Genomic DNA, 15,986 nt, shown 5'->3' with positions numbered 1-15,986 from the left:
GAAGTGGATGAAAGCAGAAAACCCCTTTAATGTCACTGACACGGGAGTCCAAGTGTTCAGACAGGCCATCTACTTCTACTTTCCCACTGAAAGAGGAACTCAAAATTGCTGAGGTCCTGGCCATTGGAATTCTATAGAGCCAGGGTTCCCAGGCTAAGGCGGTTATGTGATCAAATACAAGATACAATATAATATAAAACAATACATATAATGTGATGTAATATATCCCATCCACATAAGACTTTACCTTGCCCTATTGCCAAGAAAGCCCCCCAAACTTAGTCAGGGAGAAAGAAGTTTCACACAGAAGCCTGTGAACTGATATAGACCCCCCACAAGTGGTAAACTTCCTCGATGGACACGAGTAAGAATATACTCCAGGGCCTGGTCATCATTTTCACCTCTCCACCTCCAAATCCACCTTTCTAAAAATAGGAATGAACTCCAAAACAGGAGCCTTAGGTTTACCCTCAAAAGACCAGGAAATGCTTGGTCATCTTTAACGCTTGGCCATCCTTCTCTACGTATCTCCAGATACTCTTCCAGACACAAAGCTCTGTTAATTTGCATGATTTACAGATCAGAAATGCTGAGATTTTTGGAACACACATATTCTTTTCCAAGGGACTCATCAAAGAGTTATAACTTCAGCACATGTATAAGGCAAGTAGTAAATACACTCAAACTACTCAAGTAACAAACACCTAATATTTATTAATAAATTAGTACACTTGAAGGCATTTTTCTGATATCAGTCCCTCACCACAACCCACAAACCCCACCCAAAGGGAGTCCACGCCACCTTTGCATTCGAGTCTGCCAACTGAGCATTAGAGAGAGCGCGCAGGTTTATAAATGGGAGCAGAGTTGCAAATATATCAGGTAAGAGTTCTTATAGCTGCAGCCATTTTTAATTAAAGTGACTGAAGGACGAAGGAGACCCACCTAGACCGAGGCCTTGAGGCGGACTGGACCTACCGACTATGTGTGTATAAAAAACAAGACATCTTTTAAAGCAAAGCTGGGCAAATTCCCTATGGAAAAAGGTGCCCCTGGCACTCAGTTGTGACTTTCCAAAGTGCAGCAGTATGTTCCAGAACAGCTCAATTCCTAAAAGATGAAGTTCAAGTTCTTTGGTGGCCCAGTTGTCAAGCCACTTAAGTAGCAAGTTCTGATGGCTTGAGGATTTCCTGTCTCCAGCCCAGAGCATATTAGCATAAGAGAAGCACAAGTAATGAAGCATTCTACACGGTGCTCAAGTGAAAAACCATACAATCAGCAACAGTGTGGTCAAGTTTCAGCCATGAATATGAACTCTACACCAAGGCATATTAAAAAGAGAACTCAAAATCTAATTGTATTACAGTAACTCAATGGGGTATTACATTTCTTCAACCCTTAGGAAAATTTGTAAATTACAAATAATAATAAAAATAGTAATCATTAAAAAAAAAAGCAGATGTGGATGTTGAGACATGAAAAGACTGCTTAGAGAATTCACAAGATGCCATTATACTTTTAAGAAGAGCCTCACAATCCAGTGTGCAGGGAAAGTCACACTGCGTTTGTGGTACATTAAGTGAATTTAAAGTGCACAGAACAATTCTGAAAATACGTAAGAAGTCAAAACGGAGAAAAATACGGAACCTAAAAAACTTTAGTGGTGGGTATTTTTCAACAGTTACACCTTGAGAAGGCTTATAAACTAACTTCCTAGAAGGGTTAAAAAAAGAAAGAACGAACTCAAAACACTGGCCATATACTCTGTTAAACACACACACACACACACACACACACACACACACACACGCACACCCCAAAAAACTAGAAAAACAAAAACAAAACCAACGAAAAATCACCCTGCCACTACATTGAGTCATTTCCAGAGTGCAGTATCCCTCGGGTTCTACAATAGGTCGGGAAGATGGCTATACACAGAGTCCAAGAGGGTCTGACTGGCTTCCTGGCTCTTGACTCCGATAATCTCAAACAGTCGGTCCAGCTTGTCCTCAGCCTGAGGAATCTCTTCAATCACCCGCAGCTCCTCAGGATTCAGAATGTGGAGCATGTCATCAAAAATAGGCTGCAAGTCACAGGGGTCCAGGCGTACCTGCCGCAACACTGTGTCCTTCTTTTCTGCAGGGAGGAGAGGGGAGAGAAGGCGACAGAGGTAAGGGACTGTACTGGGGAAACAGAGGCGAGGAGGAGAGCTAGGAGGGACAGCTCCCCTCCCCACAGGCTGTTCCCACCCCCACCCTCAAGGTGAGAGTCCCCCCCACCCTTGCACTTAAGATAACAAGATTTGATTCATAGAGGTCAGACGAGGAACCGCTTGAATGGGTTGTTGATTGTCATTAGCATGACTTTACCTAGATTTACAAGACTTCTAGATTCTTCTAAAACTCAGGAGGATACTGAAATACTTACAGAAACTTAAATAAAACAAAACCAACAACAAAAAAAGCCACTCTCCCCACCTGTAATGTGTTTACTAAACAAAGACGTCAGTTCACCTTTGCCCCTCAAAAATTCCAAGTCAATGTAATCTGCTCATCTAACTTTCTAATTATACGGCCAAATTTTAAAACTAAACTGCCAAGAGCAAAAGCACATAAATAAGAAAATACTGCTTCTTGGGTCATACCTTACACAATGAGGTGAAGGACTGTAACTTTTACTACTATTATAAAAAGCTTTCTCTAAAGTATAACATGGAACATAAAATACAAACTAAAATATAAATCTTTCATTTAAATATAAAATAGATCATCTAAATAGCTAAGGTATAGAAAAGAGAACGTATTTTATAAACATAAACTATAACATAACATAAAATACAACCCTTCCACGAGAATATAATTGGAATTACCCAAACTGGGAAATTTCAAACAAAACCCTGTCATCAATACAGCGTGCATGCCAATCCTTATCCTGCTATTAAAAACTGCAAGTGGCAAATTATTTACCAAATGTACTAATCCACAATGTTTTAAAACATTGCTATTTTAATTCGTTTGAGTCACTGAAACCTACACTCTAGACGCTCAAGATAGGTTACACTTTAAATCCTTGGATTCTACAAACCTGGTAAATAATTTTCAAAAAAAACCTGCCAGACTACATTTTATCAGACCTTCCCAAAGCACCTTCGATAGCATCATGAGGATAAAGGGCGACCAATGTGGACTCTCTGCCAGATAATCAGAGCTGGAAGAGACCTTCTGGGTGGGTCCCGGCTGGCTAGCGATGTGGTTTCTCTGAGGCCAGCCTCATCTTGGGGTCTATGATAGATCTTCCCAGACAGGTCTCCCAAATGACTCAACTACCCCTGGATTGTGGAACGGGCCAGGGAGAAACCCCAGAGGCTCCTCTGGGGGAGGCTTACAGAATGAGTAAGTCTTGTAGCCGTCCTGCCAATGTCCATACCTTTGGTAATAAAGGAGCCCGTCCTGCTCAGCGCGGAGGAGCCGCTGGATGTGGAGTCACAGCGAAGAAGGGGCTCCGACTCATCCACGAAGAAGCCCTTGTTCTTATCCAGCGGGGAAGGCTCCACCGTCAGCAGAGTGGAATTCTCAAGTTTCGTGTTGGGGCTGGGGATGGGGCTCGGGCTAAGGGGGCTGGGGCTCATCGGGAGAGCCAGCTTGTCAGTTTCCAGCTGGGGGAGGAAACAAACAAAAATGCTTCTTTATTATATACTTCAAAAATTAAAGAGAAAAAAATGAAAATGAAACCCCCTGAGGTGTTCTTTTTGTCCCATTTAATGTTTTACAGATAAATTCTGCTGTTCTGATGGTCCATAACTTACATTATTGCTAAATACACACACACACACACACACACACACACACACACACACACTTTTTTAAACCCTTCAAAAATATACGTGGAGCTATGTGTAAGCATTAAAAATTAGGAAGCAGGGGCACCTGGGTGGCTCAGTCGTTAAGCGTCTGCCTTCGGCTCAGGTCATGGTCCCAGGGTCCTGGGATCGAGCCCCGCATCAGCTCCCTGCTCAGCGGGAAGCCTGCTTCTCTCTCTGGTCTTCCCCCTATTCGTGCCCACTTCCTCTCTCTCAAATAAATAAAATCTTTTTTTTTAAGATCTTATTTATTTATTTGACAGAGAGAGAGACACAGTGAGAGAGGGAACACAAGCAGGGGGAGTGGGAGAGATAGGACCCTGGGATCATGACCTGAGCTGAAGGCAGACGCCTAACGACTGAGCCATCCAGGTGCCCCTCAAATAAATAAAATTTTACCAAAATATTGGGAAGTTTATGCACGAAACTGTTACCTCACAGGAGTGGAGCAGGACAAGGGAGTGAAGAGGAAGACCTCCAACTCAAAATATAATTTCATAGAGCTGGAAAAGGTCTTAGATAATATCTAGAACAGTCCCCTCTGTATGGGTTGAATTATATCCCCCAAAATTCGTATGATGAAGTCGAAACTTCCTGAGCCTCAGAATATAACTGTACGTGCAGACAGAGCCAACTAAGTAACTTCAAAAAGAGGTGATTAAGGGACAGTTGGGTCCTACTCCAGTATGACTGGTGTCCTTATGAGAAGCCGTTAGGACACAGACATACACAGTGGGAAGACCATGTGAAGACAGACGGGGAAGGCTACCATCTTCTACAGGCCAAGGAGAGAAGCCTGAGGACCCCTTTATCTCAAACTTCTAGCCTCCAGAATTGTGACAAAATAAGCTTCTGCTGTTTCAGCTTCCAGTCTGTGGTACTTTTTCATGGTAGCCCAAGCAAACTAATACAACCTCTCTTTACAAGTAAGGAAACTGAGGTCTAGAGAAATGATGTGACTTTCTTAATTACAGGCTCCTGCCCAGTAAGGGGCAGAACTAAGGCTAGACCCTGGGCTCCCCAGCTCCCACTTCAAAGCAGCTCAGGAGAACCCCAGAGGCAAAAGCAGCTGGACGGAGAGAGTGAGGACCACCCCAATGGAGCCAGGGTACAACTCCGATGGATTTAACGGAGACCGTGAAGCTTGCATTCTGGAGGGGAGGGTCAGAAAGACAGTAACAAGTAAGCAAACAAACAAGAAGTTTTCAGATGGCGATGGTGAGCTTCATTGACCATTGGCTGGTACATGGAGAATGGATTTTAGGGGGGCAAGAAAAAAAATAGAGAGACTAGTTAGGATGCTGCTACAGTGGCTTGGGGAAGGTAAAAACCACGGCTTGCACCTGGGTGTGCAGTGGGGAAATGATAGGTGATATCACCCCATTTTACAGGTGAAATGACTAAGGCCCAGAGAGGGCACATAGCCAATGGAAGAAGGCTAGTGCTCAATTCAGGTCTGCTTGATACCTGTACTTGGCTTGTCATTTGCCACTAGTCTTCAGAACTCTGGCAGGTACCTGTGGCATCTTCCAAATCCACTGACCTTAATCTCTTTATTGGCTCTTCTGGCATGGCTGCAAATCTGGGAGTCAGGTGGCCAGATCCCACGAGGCAGGGTTCAGGGAGTGTTCATCACCACTCATTAGAACCCTATTGACTTCACTTACACATGACAAGCAAAACATTTTCAAGTTCCTCAATCGAGAAGACATTGACCCTCATTTCAAAGTACTAGGTTGAAGAGTTGTAAAAAGCACAAAGCAAACACAACTGTCTGTTTTACAACCTACAAGGCCTGAGAAATTCTTGCAACTGACTGCAGATTCCAAAGACCACCAATTACTGCACGTGTCTACCGTTCCAACAGCACTTGTCCTCTGCACAACCACCCATACCCCGAGTTTAAGACTTGGGTAATGCATTCCCAGCTGCCCCCTTCCGATCCACAAAGTTTTGTGTATATGCTTTTAAATTTTTTAATTCAATAGGGCCCCAGCATGTGCCCCTCCGCCCTGAAAATGCACATGGCCATTCATGCCAATACACATTTTTTATTCACTCAATTAGACAAAGAGCACTTGTCTACACTTTGGTTCTCAGGGACAACATTACATTGGACAACATGGCCAGTCAATATAGTGCCCTGTTCTTGCTTAAAAAAAGAAATTCCTGCCCCCAAATCACATGCCAACAGACTAAGGAGTCCACCCACCCATTTCCTGAACTTAGTTCAAAACTTTAAATATTTAATTTTTTCTCCACTTTTGCCAAAGGATCCTATCCGTGGAAATTAAATGCATGATTTCCAACATCATTCAGAAAGACAGAATGCTGCAGAATGCCCTCTTGTAATTAACAATGAGTCAAGAGAATATGAAAATGCCCCTAAAAATGGTTTTAGCATCGCCACAGTGGGGCTAACAACCATAGCCAAAGCCCGAGATCACGTGACAACCATCTTCCTAGAAAATCTACTCAGCTACTAAGTGTAGGTATCCCTTGCTTTATGCAAGATACACAGCAGCCAGTTGCATTCCAGATTTCTCTAAAGTTATTTGCATTTTTTTCCTATAAGAAAAGAAAATCTTGCTCATAGAAACTTAACTTCTTTCCTCCCTTGAGCTTACTCTTCATAATATCCATCAAAATTGCACTGCAACACAGCAACTCAAGCATTGTATGACCTATGATAGCTCTAACTGGAAATGAAGTCATCAGGATATGTGGAATAAATTAATTCTTTATTGATTCAGAAAGTTCACTGTTGAGTTCACAGCAGATAAAGAATACCTCTAATAAGACTTAGATACTAAAAGACAAATACTCTTTTTTTTAAAGTTCTTTTTTTTTTTTAAGATTGTATTTATTTATTTGAGAGAGAGAGAGAGCACAAGAGGGGGTAGGGTCAGAGAGAGCAGCAGACTCCCTGCCAAGCAGGGAGCCCGATGCAGGACTTGATCCCGGACTCTGGGATCATGACCTGAGCCGAAGGCAGTCGCTCAACCAACTGAGCCACCCACGCGCCCCAAAAGACAAATACTCGAAACAAGAAAGCCAGAAAAGGGTCTCATCCTCTTGCAAAAGCTGTAAACATAAACTTATCCAAATATTCACAAAATAGATTACAAGTGACTTAATTTATTCCTTATGCATCTTCGAGGCTTCCAAGTTCTCTACAGGGACATATTAACTTTTATAATTATAAAAATAATGCATGTTATCTTTTTAAAAGCAGTTACCACTGATAAGTATGTTTTCCTTTTGCTAACTTGAAAATGTTATGGCTGCTGTGGGTCCTATTTATATTGGTAGCCAAGGAACAGGAGAGTTGGAAGATCACCTACTTGGCCGAGCGCCTCTCTAGACTTTTGTTAAGAGTTCCCAGGCCCAAAAGCGCAACACTGCAGTGAGGTAGATATTAAGCCTTAAGAGAAAGACCTCTCGGGAAACTTGGCCAGTGAAGGCAATCTATCCACCAGATAATCAAAGTCCCTTTGCAGAAACTTAAAAAATACAATTCTTTTTGCCTCCCAGCCATGAGCTCCTCATGCTCACTTGGAAGACTCACTGGGGAAATGAGGTAGAGACGGTAAGACACACGGAAGCGGGAGGAGGCAGGGATGATGAGGGGAGAGCTCCCCAAGCAGCCAAAATCAGACCGGTGGTTCTATTGTGTGAACTTCAAGAGCATGCAATTTATTTTGGCCAAATGAGCCCCCAAATGTCCTCCTGATTAGTCTCCATGCAAGTATACTTAGTCCTTCCAGATACTGTATTTATTAGTCCCAAGTGATAGGGGAAGAGAGAGAAATGGTTCACCTCAAGTCCACAGCTGAGTCACACCTAACTAAAGCTCCTCTGCTGACCTGTTTTCCTTTCTGATTACCAGAACCACTGAGTCCAAGGAACCAGCCAAATGGATGAGGTAAACAAGGTATTGATTGAAATTTGGGGGCTTGAACACCTCTGGGGTATAGAAGTTTGCAGCAGCGTTAGTGAGAACAGGGACTGAACTTGTATTTGGGCTACGCTGGAATGAGCCATTTTCAGCTGTGTCCAGGCAACCCTCTGCTCCTACAGGTTCCAAAGTGAAGTGCCCACTCCGGGTGCTCAGCTGAATTACAACCTGAAACTGAAGCTCAAAAATAAGTCTTCTCCTTTAATATCAAACCAAAAAGCACTTTCCCCGTCAACTGGCCCTTCTTAAGAGGATACACTGTGGAGGCTGAAGAGTTTTCTAGTCCTTGGGGATGGTCCACTAGTGGGTTGTAAAGGAACATCCTTGCAAGTCTTGGTCATGGCAAAAGTGAAATGAAACAAGGTTCTAAGACTACCTTTCTTCCCTCCTATGATCTAGCAGCTTTCCTAAGTATACTCTCTGCCTCAGAAGCAGTTTTTCCAGCATGCATTGTAATGTTCCTCATAGTCAACTCCTAAACATCAAAGTCATTAATATCCTGGGATTTCACTGCAAGGGAAGAGAGGAAACAGACCTCTAACTGGCTGTGTGGTCTTAGAAAAATCCCTTCCCTCCTTAGACCTGTTTCCACATTTCTGAACAAAAAAGATAGACCAGGTAATCTCTGTTCAACTTATGTTTTATTTATTGTCTGCCCTACTCTTGCTATGCCATTCTCCCTGCCCCCAACCCACCCGCCCCGACTCCCTCTCTCCTTCCAAGTTACCCCCAACTGGTTCACCCAACTAAGGTTTACCACTGAGTTATTTTCAATTACAATCTTCCTGTGGTTACACAATCTGTTTTCATAAAACTAATTAACAACTTTGATGCATCAATGATCCCCTGAAATGAAACATTAATTACCCAGCCTAGATGCTCCTTGCCAATCTGCTAAAGGGGTTCAAGTGAACCCCTTGGCTCCAGGCACTACCTAGTTGGATTCCACATGGCCACTTCCCCCCCCCCATAGCCAGATATGCCTGATAGATTCAAGAAGAAGCTTCCTTACAGTCAAAAGTTACCCTTTCCACTGAACTTTCCCTCCAGACCTCATTTAACACTTAGAAAGAAGGGAAAATCCTGTGCCACATTTGTGAAATTTTCCATCACTTCAATAATGGTTTTTAAAAGCCCATTTGCTAAATTCAATGAAAACTAATTGCTCTTCCATCTGAGCTGACCAGCTTGTTGCTCAGATCCAGTAAACAACAGGGACTTTAAGAAATAAACCAATACCAGTACTGAACAAAATGATTCAGCATGAAATGTTAAGTAATCCATTTGCTGTGAAGGTAGCTCTTATGAGCTTCATCTGACAGATGAGAAAACTGAGCCTCTAAGAGATTTGCATAACCTGCCCAAGGTCACAAAGCAAGAATTCAAGATCAGGTCCGTCTGGTTTCCAAGTGATCCTCCTTGCTGAGCTATGTCACTTCTGTCTGGACCCACTAGACATTTACAGGAAATGTCAACCCCCCATACACTCAATACAAGCAATTACATGACCACAAGATGCTGCTCTGGCTTCTGAGCCAGAGGGAAGGGGCAAAAGGCAGGGTCCACAAGGATCTGTAACTCAATGGCAAGCTTACACTCTGGCTCTGAGATAAAGATGGGAGATTCTGTAAATATCAGACACATCAACTGTGGCCCAATAACTTGGCTTTGTATTTGAAAATATTCCAGATCCCAACAGACCAGTGATTGTTTAAAAAAAACAAACACATTCAACTGCCACTAAAATTTCATCTCAAAAGAATTATAGTCACAAATAAATACATAACTAAAATTATTTAAGGATGATGATAGTTATCTCAAGCTTGCTCCCCCTGCTCTCCCAAGAGCTCATGTAATCGTAATCAGATTAGATTTCATGACCTCCTATAGGTCTAGTAAGTACATAAGAATGGCCTCTGATAAAAGCAAGGGCCATCTCCCTCGGCATATGAGTAGCTAGATGCCTGAGTCTACGTAGTTCTTGTGTTTAGAGAACAGGAATGCAGATAATAAGGAGAGCTTTGTTATCTAAATCTATGTAGTTCCAGGATTTCAGATATAAATGAGGGTTCAGATAATGACAGTTACCAACTGTCTCTCCAAAAATTATCTGAATCTATTCAATTCCTAAGTTCAGATAGTGAATAATACCTGAGAAATACAATGATTTCTCCCTTAAAAAAAAATGAAACAAATACAGCAGTGGTCCCCAACTTAATAAAAAGGAAAAATGGGTAGGAGACAATGACTTTATTCTTCTAGCGTGAATTCTTATTAAATTCAACTCAGAATAAGAGGTCTTGGCAAGCATAATCCAAATTTACCCAGTAAAAATTTTTTTGCAAACAAAAAGAAAAAAAGGACACGGGAAGGTGCTGATTCCTTAGCCCTCAGAAGTAGTATCAGTTTTAAAGAAATTTGGAGGGAATTCTTGGAAATGGAAATGTGAACTAGAAATATACATGCATGTATATAGATAAAGCAAAGATGTTAAAATGTGAATTAACTGTTAAATCTAGTTGGTAAGTTTATGGGTGTTTGCTGTACTGTGTTTTCAACTTTTTTTGTTTCGTAAGCCTTATTTTTTAGTTCAGAAAATAAGTATACAAAAGGGCTAACAGCCAAATAACTATAAGACAAAAATTCCCCAAACTTTTCCTAGGCTTCTCTTTAGTCTGTTGTTGTCTTTCCATCTTTCTTCTCTTGCCCAACCCCTGCCACGGGAAAGGGAGATAAGGAGGTGCCTCCATTGCATAAGCAAGGAACAGGGCTAACACTTAAAATCATCAGTTGCCAAGCAGACGTTGCTGGCCTTATGTGGTCTAGATCCCCCCAAGGCCACTGGAGGTCATGGGATGGAAGCTGCAACAGGAGTGCAACTCCAAGAAGCCCTGCTTAGCTTCCCTGGGAAGCCCTGTGTCAGACCACCACGGTAGCAGAGCTGAGTGGACACTGAGCCTCCGAGAGCTGGGAGCCCCAGCAGAGCCCGCAGAATGAAGAAACTCATCCTTGGGAGGCTCAGAGGATTACCTTGGCCAAAAAATGGCAAAGCCACTGGGAAATTATTTTAAAAGACACCTCACACCCACCCTAGATCTATCCAAGCAAAGCATAATGAAAGTATTTTGTATCAACTGCAACCTTCCTTAAGGCTATATTTAAACTTTATCCCAGGTTAACTGGCCAGAGTGTGTTTCTCCCTTAACTACCCTAGGCCCAAGTCAAGGTAGTTGCCAGTCGTGCGTGTATATGTCATCCATCAATTCTGTTTATTTCTAAGAGTTAACTTCAAAACTGAATCCCAAAGCCTACGAATCCACCTACATTTAAGTCAAGGTGGCCAATCCTTGCCCTAAACAAGGGATCTGTTCCTCTCCTGGATGCAGAAGGGAAGAGCCAGAGGAAACCCCAAGCAGTGCTGTTGGAAGCTGCTAGAGCTGGTAAGAACCAGCTGGCTCGGGAGGGTGAGCCCCGCCCAGCTGCTGGCGCATGTGTCTGCAAGCTGTCCCGGCTGCTGACATCAACAGTAACATTGCAGCCCTGAGCTGACTCACGGACTAGAAAGGAAGTGATGGTAGAGTAAGTGGGCTCTCTTGGTTCAGAGCTGGAGCTCACTCACATTCAGACATACTGCTGAGCCTTACAAAAGCTCAGCCCCATGGACACATGAGGCGATCATGCTGTTGGAAATGACGTGGGCTTCCTTAAATTTCACTCACTGAGAACCCATTAGGAAGCCTTTCCCACAAAACAGCCTTTGAACAATTCTAACCATGAAAAGAAGTTGCATGAATCTTACAAGCTTGCCTTAAGGCGTTGTGGAAGATAGAAAGGAACTTCATAGGAAACTCATGACCTTGAGGTAAGAAGGCTCAAGCTCATCTCATTGACTCCAAGTGTTTTGAACCTGCTCAATTTGATTAAATTAGTATTATTTAATAAAATCATTAGTTGGATGCATTCTTAGAATTATAACTATACCTGGTACACAATTCCAAAAGTATGAAAGGGGCTACCATGAACAATACTTCTCCCTCAGCTACTCAGTTCCCCTGCTGGTGGTGACTCTTACCAGCTCCTCGTGTCCTCTTCCACAGTCGATATACCAATGAATAGGTAATATATAGTCTCCACCTGATCCAGCTCTTCTGTATTTATTACATTTTTTTACTTTTACTTTTTTTAACACAATATGGTGGCCGAGCGCACCCACTGTTCTGCACTTTGCCCTTTTTCCATTTAAAAACAGTTCTTGAGGTTAGCACATAAACGGCTGACTCACTCCTTTCGACAAGTGCAGACTATTCCACTGTGTGGATGTTCCACAACTTAATGACCAACTCTCTGCTGAAGGGCATTTATGCAGAGGAATACTTGGACTTGCAATTTCTACACACATGGCGGAGGTAGGTGCGACTAAATGTAGGACATATTCCTGGGAATGCAAGGTCAGTAGTCAACTGCCATACACTTTGGTAGATAATACAGACGGTTCTCCATAAGGGTTGGGCTAATGTACACACACATCAGCAATGGATACTGTGCTTCTTTCCCTACACCCTCACAACACAAAAAAAAAATGGTGTCGTACTCTTCCCTCTTTGCCATCTAAGAGCTTAAAATTGTATCTCAGTGTAGGTTTCCATTTTAATTCTTCTTATTCTGAACAAGGCTAAAAAACCTATACAGCTTTAAGAATCTTCAGTATTTCCTTTTCTGTGAACTCGCTTGTTCACAGACTGCCCATTTTTCTTTTGGGTCATTGGTCTCTTAATTAATTTGTAAAAGCTCTTCATTTTTTTTTTTTAAGGCTATTAACCCTATGTTGCAAACAGCTTCTCCCAGTCATTATTCTGGCTTTTGATTTTGCCTATGATGCTTTCTGGCTTGTACATTTATTGTTAAGGAGTTGATTCTTTCTTGTATGACTTCAGTGTTTTCTATCACTGTCAGAAGAGACTTACCTACTGTTGTGAGAATAAAAACAAAGAAGAATTTCCCCGTGTTTTTTTCTAGTTCTTTTTTTGGTGACAAGTCATTTTAATGGTTGGTCATTCCATGTCCCCTGACAAAGCCCAACTGTGGATAAATCAAAGTTTCTCTGTGAAAAAAAAAAAAAATGTAATGGGAAAATCAGGAGTGACAGCTGACACTCACGAAGAATATGAGGAATAAGTGTTTAAAATGTTGAAATCAACTGGTGTATCATAAAACCTACTGTTGACCATGATGCAATTTCTCATTAGCAAGTGCATCTGCTATTGGCACATGAGTTATAACGGATCAAGAGACAGTCTCGTAAACATAGGATGGAGAAGCTAGGCCCAAACTGGAAGCTATGAAGCTTTATCCAGATATGAGTTTTGGCTCCAAAACTAAATAAAAATATGATATCCAGCACTGGTAGTTGATGGAGAAAATAAGCTTGTTTTCACACTATTGATTCTGATTTCCTCTCAGTGGATTCTTTGAGAAAGCCAGTAAGGGTGTGTATTAAGGGGTGGAAAGTATCATCAACTAATAAATTCAGCCTTTTCTGAACATGGAGACACTGTGTCTCAGGAGAAAAATAAAGGCCACTTCAAATCCACAGAATATCCTCTAAATTGTGGCTCATACGTATCCCTCCTATAAAACTGTCAGCATCTTCAGGGAGGATTCCCTGTTTTTGTGTTTTGTTTTGTATGTGTTTTGTAGGCATGAGTTTTCATCTAGTATCTCCAGTGTCTGGCACAGGGCTCGAAACATAATGGGTGTTCCATTTGTGTTTACTAAATAAGTTGCTTATGTTAATCGATCTTATCCTTAAAGGCAATTTTAAAAAGAAAAAAAAAAAAGCATGTGTGAATACATGTTAAGAGCGAGAGTGTATCGATCTCTAGACCCCAAGAATCTGCTTCTAGACTTCTCCTTATAAACTGTACACTCAAGCTCAACTATCATATTTGATTAATTCTATGATGTGTATTTTTTCATATTTTAACATCTCTCGAATAGGGATATATCTTACAACTATAAATGGTAATGTTTTAATAGCTTCCTTAGTCGTGTGTATAATGGTGCATCATACACTGAACATGGCCTTCAACAAAATACAGAAATATGTCTGAATTCTAATATCAACCTATACCTCTCAGGACCATGAAAGCTTGCTAGGTTATCACAGATGTCAACCACTCAGACAGTGTTTGGGAAACAGTAGATACTCAGCAAATGTTGGTTCCCTTTCTCCTTAATGTGCAGAGTGGTATCATTTGCTCTTGAGTCAGAAAAGGAGAATGCAAAATTCAAATTTCAACATAGAAGATAGCAGCAAACATGTATTGAGCCCCTACTCAATGAGCCCCTGTACTCAAAGTGCAGAACTGGGCATTTATATTTATGATCTCCGGTATCTACACTCTCTCTAATCCTCCCCAGATCCTTACAGGCAGCTATGAACTTAAGAAGTCAAAAGTCAAATTGTTGGATGCACCAGTCCCTTCTACTAGTTCTTAGAGATTCAAAGTTCGAACTCCAGCCCTGCCATGAATTGAGACATCGCACCTTTATTACTTTTCACATTGCACAACAGTGAAAGCTTTCTGAAAAGCTTGCAACTGAGCAAAACACAACAAGGTTCTCAGTAAAACAAGAGTTCTTTGCAGAGTCAAAGGCTTGAGAAGCCTTTGGCGTGATCAAGTAGGTAGGGCTCCATAGGCAGAAACCAGATGGAAAATCTCAGGGATGAGGACCAAAATCCAGTCTTGAAAGAAAGTACAGTCTGTTTTTGTTTTTTTTCCTTTAAAAATGACTTTCAAATGGACACATATATGTCTGCTATTGTTTTCTATGTGTTTTTTGGTGGGTCAGTACCCCTGCCTTCCTCTACAACCTTATAATTTCCTGTGTACCCTTCTGTTCTAACATCTGCTGATCACACTGAATTGTCATTATTTGCACAAGAGTCTCCATCTCAGTGACTGAGCTACTGAAAGGCCCGAAGACCACCTTCCTTTACATAGTGCCAGAAATACAGCCGGTGCTCGACAAAAGGTTGTTGACTAACTAAGTGAAACCTGAGAACATGATAATAAGTAGAACGGCCTGAAACAACACTGAACACCTAACGGCTTATTCACAGATCTCGCTTCTTTGTACACGATGACTGCCCTCCCCACAAGCACGGCTAAATGGACCTGGGCCTCCTCTGTGGCAGCAATCCCTTTATAAAGTCCCCTTCTCATCACACCAGGGGTTCCCCAGAGCCCACAGTCACACGCTGCAAAGGAAGTAACTTGACCTCAAATGCCCCTCAGCGCTGTGGTCACACGGCAGAGGGCAGGCGCAAGATCCAGGCGAGTTCAGCTAACAACTTAGGGCCTGGGGGTAATAATCCTTATTTTCTCAGAGATGACCAACTAGCACATTAAAGACAAAGACAAATTTGAACAGCCAAAAAGCCAGCAGTTAAACCTACAGCTGGTATTTGCCTCAACGCGCCCTCATTGTGTTAAATTTCTGAAAATAGCTGGTCTCGGTCAGACCATAGATAAGGACAGTTGCATCCTGCAGCTGGTAAACAAAAAAAATAAATCAGCAGCTGTAATTCCCTCTGCGCAGCAGCAGTGGTGCTGTCCTTGCCAAATTGAAAGCCCAGTGCTCCTGGCGCTGTTGAGATTCAAAGCCAACCAGTCTCCAAACGCTGTCTACTCTAGTTGGGGGCGGGGGGGGGGCGGGGGCGGGCAGCGGGTCTCTGGGACATAGGTCTCCTGCATGGTTTCTGGAAGGGATCAAGAATCTCATTCTACTACACAGCAGCCCACAACAAGGTTGGCTTCAGGTCCACTAGTGTAGTTTTACTCTGTGTATTCTATTGGAAGAAGGGAAGGAATGATAAGATACTCCCCTGCCTGACAAGACCCAATTCCTTTTTATTTTAAAGATTTTATTTATTTATTTAATTATGGGGGGAGAGGGAGAGGGAGAGAGGATCTCAGGCAAACTCTGCGCCAAGCGCAGAGAGCCCGACGTGGGGCTGATCTCACAACCCTGAGATCATGACCTAAGCCCAAACCAAGAGTCCAACACTTAACCGACTGAGCCACCCAGGTGCCGCCCCAGCACCAATTCTTTACATTTGTGAATCTCTGGTCAAAGCAGACAGCTGAAGTAACACTTTATATTATT

The 15,986-nt window shown here is 42.3% G+C and overlaps 1 protein-coding gene across 2 annotated transcripts in view; it reads right to left on the bottom strand.

Annotated features, from left to right (window-relative positions):
* Window positions 1-694: 694 nt before the first annotated feature.
* Window positions 695-15,986, bottom strand: part of TNFRSF21 (TNF receptor superfamily member 21) — a 67,491-nt gene continuing 52,199 nt past the window's right edge. For both annotated transcript variants that reach the window (XM_028097749.2, XM_088023947.1), the window contains exons 5-6: window positions 3,427-3,655; window positions 695-2,136 (exon numbers count right to left, since the gene is read on the bottom strand). In XM_028097749.2, the coding sequence (XP_027953550.2) occupies window positions 1,907-2,136; window positions 3,427-3,655 (459 nt within the window). In that variant the 3' untranslated portion in view covers window positions 695-1,906. The remainder of the gene's footprint in view (window positions 2,137-3,426; window positions 3,656-15,986) is intronic.

The sequence above is a fragment of the Eumetopias jubatus genome, unplaced genomic scaffold (assembly GCF_037043125.1).
Source record: "Eumetopias jubatus isolate StellerSeaLion01/CBP00866 unplaced genomic scaffold, mEumJub1_p1.0 scaffold_6, whole genome shotgun sequence".
NCBI classification, from domain to species: domain Eukaryota; kingdom Metazoa; phylum Chordata; class Mammalia; order Carnivora; family Otariidae; genus Eumetopias; species Eumetopias jubatus.
Note: the sequence above shows the minus strand (reverse complement) of the source record. Positions and strands in the feature narration are given on the sequence as shown.